Genomic DNA, 12,731 nt, shown 5'->3' on the forward strand with positions numbered 1-12,731 from the left:
ACTACAGGTCTCTTTTCTACTGCCTACAGGCTGCTTAAAGAATAAAGAGCTTCAGTGGGAAGTGAAATAACTTTGTAGAGGCGAGAGATGGTCCTATCAGTCTAACTGGCTAAGAGTTCTGGAGGCCAGCAGGGAAAAGGGGTCTAAGGAGCAGGAAGTCAGCAACTGAGCCAGTCAGGAGACAGGTGGAAATCACTTGAAAAATATCAGGACGTTCCTAATGCACAGGATGCATTGTGCATATTCCCCCACAGGCAGCCCAAGCAGAGGGACCCCCTTCTCTGCTTCCAGAGAGACCACTGCTGGCTCTCTGGCTTTGCAGGGATGAAACTCACTGTCCCCATGGTCAATTCCTGCACCCCCAACAGCCCCCTCCCTTGGAAGGGTTCCTTCATGGCTTAGGACCTGGCCACCATTACAGAACAGCACCTGAGGAACACCTGATCTGACTTCTGCAAGGTCACCAACCTGGGGCTGCCCCTGGAGACTGCTCAGAAATGCCAGCTAGGCTGGGCTATCAATCTCCAAGCTCTCCGTGGCCTCAGGGCTGCTTGCCTGTTTTATTTACTTATATATCTAGTGCATTCTCGCTCAAGGGAGGATACCATGCCTTCCTCTGTTAGTATCCTCACAACAACCCTGCAAAGTAGGTTGGATGTCAGTGGCTTGATGTCACCCGGTGAGCTTCCCTGGCTGAAGGGAGACTTGAACCTGGGTCTCTCCAGCCCTCTCTTTCACTGCACTGCATCTGTTGGAGTCACTGCTGAGGCTTGCAGGCTATCGAAGACTTTGCACGTGCTCAGAAGCTCTCTGGCCGTCGCTGTTTTAGGGACGGACATGTCATTTTGGAAGCAAGCCCAGACTCGATGCCGGCGGCCCGGTTGTTGCGTCCCGTCGAAATTTGAGCGCTTGGGGGACGCCGCTTGGGACGCGCAGCCCGGATGCCTCGATCAGGGGGCTAAAGCGCAAGCCCTCCTTCCAGCCGGCAGGTGGCGCCCAGATTGTAAAGCCGTGAGGGCGTCCTCTGGTGGCCGCGGCGGGTACTGGCGGGAGCGAAATTCCGCTATCGCTTTCGCTCTCGGAGCGGTTCCCGTCGGCGCTCGGGGGTTACGCGGACCCACCATGGACAGCGGCGCGAGAGCGCAGAAGATCAGCACCGGGGTGAGTGGGGGGGGCGGGAGGGTGGGTGTGGGAAGCGGCCAGGTGGGGCTGCAAGAGCAACCTTGAGGGACAGTTTGGAAAGGGGGGGGAGAGTCACCCCGAAATGGGCTGCAGAGCTCCTGCAGGGGGGTGTGGGAATGAGTTGGGGGGAGGAGGCCATGGGATGCGTTAACCCCTTCGGCCCTTGATTTGACCCGGGGAAAGACGGACGGGAGCAAACAGAACAGGGTTTTCCATTGAAGCGCCCCCTGTGGAATGGAAAGGGAAGGCGGAGGACTGAGGTGCCTTTGAGGTGCTCCAGGCCAGCCCAGGGTGAAGGGGCCCCTGGACTCCGCATTGGGGCTGCGGCTTCAGGCCGACGTGGCAACGGCTCCAGTCCGGCTCGAATGTCTTTCCTGTCATACAAACAGTCAGTGGCAGGAAGTGGTTCAGGAGGGAGTCAAGCAGGGGCCTTTCCCTGGCTCTTAAGAGGGGGCAGGGACACCCAGGCTGTGCGGAGGGTGGAGAGACGTCCTGTGCTCCCTCCGGGCAGGACATGGGAGAGCACCCCTGAGATCCCCGTCCTGCAAGGACCCTTCTCCCCGAGCCTCAGGGGAGGACGGCATGTAAATATAATCAATGAAATATAATCAATTAATTCCTGAATGGCCATGTGTCTCTTGGCCCTGTGGGGCGCTGGGGGGATGCCCCCCAGTGGTCACTCCCCTTTCTCATGCATCAGTCGATCAGCCCCTGAGAGCCCTGTTCTGCAGGGGGGAAACTGAGGCCCCCAGACTAGAGGGTGACCCCACAGTGAAAGCAGAGCTTCATTTGGCCGTTTCTCTGTTCCACGGTTCGATCTGCTGGGCCGCATCGTCTAGAGGTGAAAAACTGAAGCCGCGGCATCCCACCATCTGCAAACATTCATCACATGATAATCTGTATTTCCCTTGCAAATATTATTCTGGAAAGTATAAATCGCATCGAAATCTTAAGCTGTCATAGTCCAGCTGGATACCACGTCGGTCAGACCCCACCTGCAGTCCTCACCTGTATGCAGTTCTGGAGGCCTCACTTCACAGAGGGCGTGCCGGCCACTCCCCACCCACCTCTCCTGAGAAGGGGAAGGGGGCTAGCATAGGACTTCTGAGAATTGCCTCAGTGTACCAGCAGCTTCCTTTGGCAGGGTGCTGCCCTTCCATTGCCAGCGAATGCTGGCAGGGGCTCCTGGGAATTGTAGTCCATGGACGTCTGGAGGGCCGCAGTTTGACTCCCCCTGCCCGAGGCTCACAAACAAGCAGGAAGCCAAAGCAGATTTGTGGTCAGAGGACAAAGTTCATCATTCATAGCCTTGCAACAGTATTTTGGGCCAGCTAAGGTTTCTGAGCAGTCTCCAAGGGCAGTCCCCCATGAAGCAAACTGCAGTAGCCTAACCGTGTTGTGACCTGTGCCTGGCGAGATGATGAGGGGGAAGTTTTGCTGGAATAGTCAGCCAGGCATTGTGCAAAAAATTCAGTTAAAACATCCATGGTATGAAAACATCCACAGTCAATTAAATTAAGATAATAAAAAACATCTGCAATCTAAAACTTCTGGATTCTTTGAGCCATTTCTTCCCTGCTTGCCTCCAGAATGAACAAAGAACAGTTAGACAGTTAAACTGGTGGGACGCTCTCTCTCGCTCTCTCTCCTTGTCTATCCACCGACAAACAAAACCTTTTTATTCTTTTAAGCAGCCTGGTGCTTTGTTCTCTTTCATATTTCAACACCGCCACCGCCATCCCCACAGATACCAAGAGGGTGGAGTTCGGGGTGCAAACGTGGGTAGGGGGGGCCGATCCCAGCGACCACGAAGCTGAGTGATTGAAGTGATTGTTTTCGTGCAAATACAGGGTTTGGGTGAGGAGGTGGCCCAGAGGGGGTCCTTGCCTGGGGGAGGGGGCTGTGACCGTTCTTAGCGACCATCTCTCTCTCTCCCCCCCCACCTCCTATTATCTCTCCTACAGACGACTATCATGGCTGTGGAGTTTCACGGAGGGGTCGTCATAGGGTCTGACTCCCGGGTCTCTGCAGGGTGAGCATGAAACCAGCACCCAACGCGGGGGTGGGGGGAGATCTAGGATGTCTTTTGCAGCATTGACAGCATCCGGGGTGGGTCACGGAGTCTGTTGGGAGACGCAATATCTCGTGGGCATGGTCCAACAGCATAATAAGGGAGCATTGGAGGAGAAGTGTACTTAGCATAATTAGATTGGGAACTAACTGGTATTTTTCAAATAATCCCCAACTGCATCCTGATTCTCTCCATGGGAAACATCCTGTTCCTTTGAGTACACTTTTTGCCCTCTTTCCATCTGGAATATCAGTCAGTTAGACCGTTAGAACTATCTCTTTCCTCTCAAACTCACAAAGTTTGTTTCTCTCCTCAATAAAACTATTTTCTTCTTTCAAGCATCCTGAGCTACACTTCTATGCACATTTAAACTCTGCCAATGAAGACAAGGCCGGATGCAGCTTTTGGGGGGCCCTTGTAGACAGTACCCCCCTTCTGCCAAGCCTTTTTTGGAGAAGGGTGTGTCACTTTCAACTCTGCCCTGCTGTCCCCCCTCCCTCCCCCCAGGGCCAGTTTATCCATGCAGCACATGCTACGAACCCCACACTTCCGTGGCCCCCCCCCACAATGCCTTCCCCCCATGGCTCAAGGCCGTGGGCTCTCTCCTTCCCCCATTCCCCTCTTTAAGGACACGTGGAGTGACGTTCCTTTCCACTGTGGGGGTCCCTCTGCCCCCAGTCTGGCTGCCCCCCCCCTGCCTCCCTCCCTCCCTCGTTCGCACAAGTCTCCCGCCTCCTCTCCAGGGACTCCGTGGTGAACCGCTTCTTCAACAAGCTGGAGCCCCTCCATGACCGGATCTACTGCGCGCTCTCCGGATCCGCAGCCGACGCGCAGGCCATCGCCGACTCGGTGCATTACCAGCTGGAGCTCCACAGGTCAGGAGGCGCTCGGGGGACTGTGGCCGGAGAGCCGCCCCAGGCGAAGGCCCAATTCCAGCAGGGAGGGCAGGCTCCTCTCGGGACACCTCAGAGCAGGGGCCCCCAGCCCTTCCGGGCCCGTGGGCACCTTGCGAAGTCTGACTCAGTGTGTGTGGGGGCAGGGGGGGGGGCACAGCTACAAAATGGCTGCCACAAAATGGCTGCCGACTTCCCGTCAGTCACACAGATGCAGGTGGGCCTCCATGTTGGTCTGAGGCAGCAGAACAAAGTGTCAGTCCAGGGGCATCTTGAACATCCACAAAGCGTTACTCCAGATGTGAGCTTCTGGGTGCACGCACACGTCCTCAGTCACAGGGAAATGGGAACTGCCAGTCCACAAATCTGTGTGCAGTGGGGGCAGCTGCTGCCAAAGCAAATCTCCCAATAGCCAGTCAGGAGCCTTGCAGGGAGAAAGCCCCTCCCACTCCACCCCCACCCCCACCCCCACCCTTCCTGGAAAGCCCCTCCCACTCCACCCCCACCCTGCCCAGAAAGGTGTCCAGGGGATGCCATGGTGCCCCTGGGCACTGCGCTGAGGAACCCAGCCTTAAAGTAGAACCAGTTAACTCGGGCAGAAGCCTCCATGGGCACAAACCGTCTTCCACTAAAGCACGAAGTGGCCCCTGAGGATGACTTCAGAGAGAAGGGCGGGGAGGTCGTTTTGCAAAGTCAGGGCAAAAGGTGAAGTGAGACCAGAGCGAAGCTCTAGGCCAGGGGTAGTCAAACTGTGGCCCTCCAGATGTCCATGGACTACAATTCCCAGGAGCCCTTGCCAGCATTCGCCAGCGAATGCTGGCAAGGGCTCCTGGGAATTGTAGTCCATGGACATCTGGAGGGCCACAGTTTGACTACCCCTGCTCTAGGCACTCTGCGGGGAGCACAGGAAGGCAGGAGGCAGCCACAGGGCTTAGCGGTGTGGCCAGACCGAGCATGAACAGGCAGCTGAGGCGTTAGGGAAGGCGGGTTTGAGTCAAGCGTCTTAGACACCAAAAAAGATTGGGGGGGGGTATGAACTTTCCGAAGCAGGCCTGTCTTGTGCACGTTGGCCGTACAGCTCCAAGCCCTGTGCATGGAAGCGCATGAGGGACACGTGGAGCTGCCGTCTCCTGCATGGACCGGGGCCCACCAGAGTCAGCTGGGTCTACGCAGATTGGCAGCTGCTCTCCAGCGGTTCTTTCACACCCCGTTATTTGATCCTTTTAAAGTGGAGAGGCCGGGGGTTGAACCTGGGTCCTTCAGCAGGCGCTCTGCCACTGAGCCACGGCCCAGATTCAGACAGGACAGAGTGGCATCCTGGGGGCAAAGGCGTTAAGGGACAGGAACAATTCTTTTCTGGTCTCAAGGCAGACTACAAAGGGAAACCAATAACCGTATCAAATAAATAAATCAACAAGTCACCTGTTGCCTCAGAGCTGGACAGTTCTCTCTGGAGCCTTTGGCCTTGGCAGACCGAGAGGGTCCCCTGAAGTCAGAGACGCTTCATCCAAAGTGCGGAATAAACCAGATCTCTCCCTGGCGCTCATTTAGCTGGAGATTAAAACACAGGGCCAAGGCCAGTGGGGCAACACAGTAAAAAATACTTTTTCTTCATTAAATTTCCCAAAATCTCCCACACGTTTCGCCACCAGGCAGGGTAATCTGTTTGTCTTCCAAAAGAGAGAAAGACCAGCGGGTTATTTTCTAGAAGAGGCAGGGCAAAGCTCTCCCCTTCAATCCGAGGCCGATGGATTCGGACCCATTTTAAAACCTTCCATCCATCTCCTCTCCCATCATTGTCCAGGGAGAGAAATAAGCCAGAAATAACCCCTCACCCAAACTGCATGAAGCAGGGGGGCCAGACTGTGGCTCTCCAGATGTCCATGGTCTACAATTCCCATGAGCCCCTGGGAATGAGCTCGCGGGAATTGTAGTCTATGGACTACTGGAGAGCCACAATGTGGCCACCCCCAGTGTAAAGCATGGAGCTCCTGGCTTGGATGAGGGTTGCCACCTCCTGTGCTCCTGTGCTCCTGTGTCCAGGTGACCTGCAGACATCGAAAGGCTGCTAGTGCTAGTACAAAACACCCCCCCCACAACCCCACAGTCTCCTGCTGGTTTCTGCAGACTGGGCACCCGCTAAAGGCCTCAGAAGGGCTCCCTTATGGTCCTTTGGCAACCGGTGCCCTCTAAGCAGGATCGGTGCTTCTAAGGGGAATGACTCTGCAGAGGATGGCCACGGCCAACCACCTCTGCTTCTCCCCTTGGCTGGGGTCTTCCTAGGCCGGCTGCAACCCCACCGCACCTTTGAGGCCAGCGAGGGCTCCCCGGGGAGAGGCTGCCCAGAGCCAGGGTCTGACAAGGGGAGTTTTGACTCCTGGGGCAATCTCCCTTGACTGGGCTCCTTCAAGCCACTTCCACTTCTGAAGGGAAACATGTTTTGAATATTTTGTGTTTTAGGTTTCACATACCGAAAGGATAAAGCGCAGGCACCAACACCACAGAACCAGATCAAAACCCGTTTGGGAGAACCCCAAGAAAGCCCTGAAACCCTCCAACCGCCAGACAGACCTGCTCAGTCCCAGGGAACTTTGTGGGATATAACAAAAACTGAGTCCAACTGGGCACCTCGAAGGCCAACGAAGAGTTATTCAAGGCGTGAGCTTTTGAGTGCCTGCACTCTTCCTCAAGCTCCCGCCTTGAATAAATCTCCCACACGGTCTTCAAGGTGCCCGACTGGACTCAATTCTTGTTGTGCTGCTTCAGACCCACACGGCCACCCACTGGAATCCGTCTTTGTGGGATATAATTTTTGTTCCCTGGCAGAGAATCTCACCCTGGGCGAAGTTGGCCGAGGCAAGAGCGCCCCCTGGTGCCCCCCGTGGCCATGGCCGATTCTCCTCTCTGGGCTGATTTCCCCGAAAAGGCGGCTCAACCGCCAAGCGGTTTGCCCAGGTACGGCCGGAAGCAGGTCAGGGAGCGTCAGGGCGGCTGGAAACCCCCTGAGGCTGCCGCCAAGAAGGCCCCTCCTCCGAGAGAAATCTCCCCGAAGGTGGAGAAGTTGTCCACGAAAACACATTCTACTTGCTTTCCAGCGTCCTGGGAGTGACCAGCCCCAGGTGCCCTTTGGAGAGTGCCTGGGGAAGCGGATTCGCTTCATATTGTGGGTCTGCTTTGAAACCCACGCAGGCGAGAGAGATCTCAGCAGGGCACGTAATGCATGAAGCCCCCCCCCCCGACACCTGAGCAGCCATTTCCCCCTAGGGGAACTGAGCTCTGTCGTCTGAAGATCAGTGGTAATTCAGGCCCCACCTGGAGGATGGCAACCCTAGTCTGCGCCCATCTCCTTTTCCCTGCTTGCAGGAGGGAAAATGAGAAGGGAGAGTCTTTTGCCAGAGGGAGACCAGAGGCCTGCCTGGCAGGAGGCTAGATCCAGGTAGGCAAGAAGCAGCAGAACAAAGCCCAGGTGCAGCAGGGGGACCTTTGAGACCAGACAAGCTTCATTCAAGGGACAGCCTCTGTGTGCACACCCACTCCTTCCAGGACCAAGTATAGGATCCTAGAGACCCAGAGTGGGAAGGGACCTCCGGGGTCATCTAGTCCAACCCCCTGCACCATGCAGGACACCCACAACTACAGGTGGGCAGCCGTGTTGGGCAGTCATATCTCAGACTTTGTTCTGGCAGAAGTCTAGGCAGGCCGACAACGACCAGGAGGACAGGAGCCCACATGTGAGGGAAACACCCCTGCCTCTGCGTCTGGCCCTGCGCACACGAACAGGGGAGAAGCTCTCTTGCGTCTGGTGGGTGCTTCACAGGAGAGCACGGGCTTTGTTTGTTTGTTTGTTTTTTGAAGACTTGTTTTCTGTCACTGGGGGTTGAATGTCTGAATGCCGGATTTAGCTGTCTGTCTCCCTCCCGGCAGCCTCAACATGGACGCGACACCTCTGGTCCTGGCCGCGGCCACCGTGGTGAGGAACATCAGCTACAAATACAAGGAGGAGCTCTCTGCCCACCTCATGGTGGCCGGATGGGACCCCAAGCGAGGAGGGCAGGTGAATCGGGGGGGGGGGAGGGTGATGCCAGGTGGGGAGGGGCTGGGCAAGGGGGCCTCCCACCCCACCCCTTCTGGGTTTTGCGTTGTCTGTCACTGCCCCAAGCCTCTGGGGAGGGGCGTTCTATAAATCCCATCCCATAACAACAACAACAATTATTATTAGAATCATAGAACCATAGAATCATAGAGTTGGAAGGGGCCATACAGGCCATCTAATCCAACCCCCTGCTCAACGCAGGATCAGCCCTAAGCATCCTAAAGCATCCAAGAAAAGTGTGTATACAACCTTTGCTTGAAGACTGCCAGTGATAATAATAATTATTATTATTAATTATTATTATTAATAATAATAATTATTATTATTATCTCACACACATGGCTTGTTTGCACGCAGTCCCACCTCCCCCCAACCTAGCAGGTCTTTGCAGAGACTGGAAGGCCACCCAATCAGGTCACCCCAAGGATTTGTTCATTTGCTTGCTTCAACTTTCTCCCCAGTGGGGACTCAAGGCAGCTTACACCCTTCTACAGTCTGCCCTCACAACGACCCTGTGAGGTAGGTTAGGCTGCGATAACTGGACTGGCCCAGGGTCACCCAGAGTGGCAGAGTTGGGGATTCAAATCTGGGTCTCTGAGATCCTAATCTGACCCTAACATTACACCCCACCAGCTCCCTTTGCTGAGAGATTTAGGATTCATGGGGCCTGTAGCCCCAGAGCCAGTCTCCGTGAGGTCTTAGCAGAGCACAGCTGGCGTTCTTCCTCTTCCTCTTGCTGCACAAGAAACTTTGGAAGCAACGGACAACTTCCCTTTGTGCGTCAGGATGCGTCAGCACAAAACCCCAAGACCTAAGGGGACCACCACACTCATGCAGCTTGTGGTCCACACGCAGGGTCAGTGAGCAGTGCACAACGGTATAGGCTAGATATCAGGAAAAAGTTTTTCGCTGTCAGAGTAGTTCAGCAGTGGAATAGGCTGCCTAAGGAGGTGGTGAGCTCCCCCTCCCTGGCAGTCTTCAAGCAAAGGTTGGATACACACTTTTCTTGGATGCTTTAGGATGCTTGATGCTGATCCTGCATTGAGCAGGGGGTTGGACTAGATGGCCTGAATGGCCCCTTCCAACTCTATGATTCTATGATTCTATGATTCTATTTGAAAGGTTGTCACTTGGAGGAGGGCAGGATGCTGTTTCTGCTTGCTGCAGAGGAGAGGACACGCAGTAATGGGTTTAAACTTCAAGTACAACGATATAGGCTAGATATCAGGAAAACGTTTTTCACAGTCAGAGTAGTTCAGCAGTGGAATAGGCTGCCTAAGGAGGTGGTGAGCTCCCCCTCACTGGCAGTCTTCAAGCAAAGGCTGGATACACACTTTTCTTGGATGCTTTAGGATGCTTAGGGCTGATCCTGCGTTGAGCAGGGGGTTGGACTAGATGGCCTGTATGGCCTCTTCCAACTCTATGATTCTGTGATTCTATGATTCTATGCTCAGCCACCAACAGAGCCTGTGGTCACCCTTCTTTCCTTCTCGTGGTCCACAAGCTGCGTAATTAAGAAGGCCCCCTGACAATCACTCATCTCTATTTATTTATTTAGATTTTTATTTCACCCTTCCAGCAAACCTAAATATACATATTTAATAATAACTTTCTTAATTTTAATATATTTAACAATGCATTTAGTACATTTAACACATTTAATAATAAAATTAAAGTTAAAATTAAATTACTTGAAGCTGCCTGCTCCTGGACAAGGGGGGGGGGCTCATAGAATATAGGCCCCCCCAGGGGGATTGATTAGATGGATTTTGGACAGGGAAGACAGAAGATTTCAAAGGTTGACTCAGGGCCTCAACTGTAGGCCTGGCGGAAGAGCTCTGCCTTGCAGGCCCCCTGGAATTGTTGTCGGTACTGCAGGGCTCTGCTCTCCTTCAGCAGCGGGTTCCACCAGGGGGGGCCGGAGCTGAGGGGGCCCTGTTGCTGGTCGAGGCCAGTTTTACTCCTTTGGGGACGAGGACCCCAAGTAGATTCTGAATACTTGATCTGAATGCTCCTTGGGGGAAGAGCCAATACGACACGGCAGGTGCGACAAGCCTGCATCCTCGGTCTTCACCCTCCCCACCAGGAGAACGCTTGGGGGATGCAGCTCACCCGTTGCGTCAGAGAGCCTTCCTCTCCGCGTGGGTTTTCCACTCTGTCCCGGCCTGACCGCTCTCTCCCCTGCTCTGGTCCCTTCCGCCCCCACAGGTTTATGGGACAATGGGGGGGATGCTGACCCGGCAGCCCTTCGCCATCGGGGGATCAGGCAGCACCTTCATTTACGGCTACGTTGACTCTGCCTACAGACCAGGAATGACCCGGGAGGAATGCCGTCAGTTCACCAAAAATGGTAAATGTCCAGCAAGGGAGGGAGGAAGGGAAAGAGGCAGGTTTGGGGGGTGGGGTGTCAGATTCCATGCTGGGAAGCCAGGATCCTTCCTCTTTGTCGGAATCCACAAGATCTGTTGTGTATATAATTCGAAAAGCATATGGGGACTATCCTAGAGGGAACAGCAGAGGAGACCTATAGTTAGCGTACTTATATTAGGAACTTTCTGGTATTTTCCCCATTAACTCCTCCTGTGCCCTGATTGGCTCCTCTGGAGACCTCCTCCTGTGAGAGCACCCTTCCTCTTAGATTGTCTCTAGAACAGTTAGTCAGTTAGGACTCTCTCTCTCTCTCTCTCTCCTCGCCTCTTTACAAACTTCTCTCTCTCCTCAATAAAGCTGTTTATTCCGTAAGCAGCTGGTGCTGGGCTTCTCCTTTTCATATTGAAACTCTGCCAACCCTTTCAGACCTGGATGGTTTGGGAGACATTAATCCTTGTACAACAGGTCTGCCTGCCTTTCTTTTGAACCCTGCCCCCATCCAAGATGGAGAATCTGGGGGGGCGGGGTTTGGGGAGGGGAGTGTCCTCAGTGAGATCTGGTGTCATGTAGCCCACCTCCCAAAGCTGCCTTTTTCTCCAGGGACACTGACTAGGGAGGGACACGAACTGGATCATGGAGCAAATGTTACCAGTTGGTGGTTTGCAAAACAAATTTCGTGTCAGGTCTCCCCTCACCATCTTCCACAAACTTTTAAGCTGTTTGTGGTGGTTTGTGGACAGAGCAGGAAGCAGTGCCCCCCCCCCCCCAGGCTCAGTGCTTTCCTGATTTCTGCAAAGCCCGTTTAGGTCCGTTTCAGTGGGGTTTGCCGGGAAACACAAACCAGATTCAGATGGGCAGCTGTGTTGGTCTGAAGCAGCAGAGCAGAGCTTGAGTCCAGGGGCCCCTTGAAGCCCAACAGAGTTTTATTCCAGGTCTCCGGGGAAAGGAAAGCTTATCTTTGTCAGTCTTAAAGGTTCCCCTGGACTCCAGCTTTGCTAAACCCCAAACCAGTTCGGTTTGCACTGAACCTCCCAGTTTGGTTTGTAGCTTGGACTTGTAGTTTAGCCAGGAGCCACGAACCAATCCTCAACTGTCTTTTGTGGTTCCTGCCCATCCGTGATTTGGATCCCTGCAGTCTGGAGAAGATGCCCAGCTCCCCTCTGGATCCTGACGCTGCCAGACTAAGCCGAAAATGTTTCAGAGATGCAACATGGCTACAGTGCTGTGAATTCGCTGTGCTCCCTTGCAATGTGTGTGGGTGGCTTTTGATTCCAGAATCTTTGCTGAAGGCCTTTTCTCTCCCCCACCCAAGCCCCACTGCTGGGTCTAGGCGGATTTTAACCCCTTCTCCTCCCCTTCCAGCGATTGCCCTGGCCATGTCCCGGGACGGATCCAGCGGGGGCGTCATCTACCTGGCCACCATCACGGAGGCCGGAGTCAAGGAAGAGGTCATGCTGGGAGACGCCCTGCCCCAGTTCTATGACCAGTGAAGTGGATCCCCCTCCCCTCTCGCTCAAGCCAATAAACATGACAAGTGGGGCAGTCCCTGTGTGCACCTCCGGATGGGGGGTCTTTGCCCGTCTCCAGAGCCCCTTCAGAGGGCAAACCTTCCGGCCTTCTTCCTGAGGGTTCGTCAACAAGCTGCGTCTGAACAAAAAAGGATTCTGTGGTTTTCTCTTAGAGACCCTGCTGAGAGCTCCTGGGAAGTTCACGAGGGGGCCTCTCTGATCTTCTCTCTTCTTGCTCCCCCCCCCCAATTTTTATCAAATAATTCCAGGGGCTCTTAAGAGGGACAGTAACCAGGTATACTGGTTAGGGCAGCCTAGTTTACCTTTGAGAACCCCCAGAAACATCATTCAGGCTTTGAGAACGCCAGAAGTGGTGTGATTGTGCAGAATGTGGTTGGGAAGCAGAGCTGTGGACACTTCCACCCAAGGCCCCCCCCCCTTCCCAGGAAGGGCTAGCGAGAGTCCAGATCCATGAGAGTCCAGATCCACAAGGCAGCTGAGGTAATTGCAGCTGAGATTGGATTAAGGCAGCTGTCAAGGTCTGTGAAGGGCAATAAATCAGCTCACAAGATTTACCCCCAAAACCCACCAGTGAAAATTCTCTTCTATGGGGC

At 54.4% G+C, this 12,731-nt stretch overlaps 1 protein-coding gene across 1 annotated transcript; it reads left to right on the top strand.

Moving 5' to 3' along the window:
• Positions 1-813: 813 nt before the first annotated feature.
• On the top strand, positions 814-12,151 carry PSMB9 (proteasome 20S subunit beta 9). The gene is made up of 6 exons (XM_077330667.1): positions 814-1,161; positions 3,147-3,214; positions 3,997-4,128; positions 8,071-8,200; positions 10,448-10,589; positions 11,972-12,151. Exons 1-6 carry the CDS (start codon positions 838-840, stop codon positions 12,097-12,099), a joined length of 924 nt encoding a protein of 307 aa, XP_077186782.1. The 5' UTR covers positions 814-837; the 3' UTR covers positions 12,100-12,151.
• Positions 12,152-12,731: the final 580 nt, after the last annotated feature.

Source organism: Paroedura picta, chromosome 3 (assembly GCF_049243985.1).
Source record: "Paroedura picta isolate Pp20150507F chromosome 3, Ppicta_v3.0, whole genome shotgun sequence".
NCBI lineage: Eukaryota > Metazoa > Chordata > Lepidosauria > Squamata > Gekkonidae > Paroedura > Paroedura picta.

What these genes read in the sequence shown, in the direction of transcription:
- PSMB9 (XM_077330667.1), top strand. Translation starts at nt 838, where the DNA reads ATGTCATTTTGGAAGCAAGCCCAGACTCGATGCCGGCGGCCCGGTTGT. An exon ending in TACCAGCTGGAGCTCCACAG is followed by an intron (nt 4,129 to 8,070) that starts GTCAGGAGGCGC and finishes CCCTCCCGGCAG; the next exon opens with CCTCAACATGGACGCGACAC. An exon ending in CCGTCAGTTCACCAAAAATG is followed by an intron (nt 10,590 to 11,971) that starts GTAAATGTCCAG and finishes CTCCCCTTCCAG; the next exon opens with CGATTGCCCTGGCCATGTCC.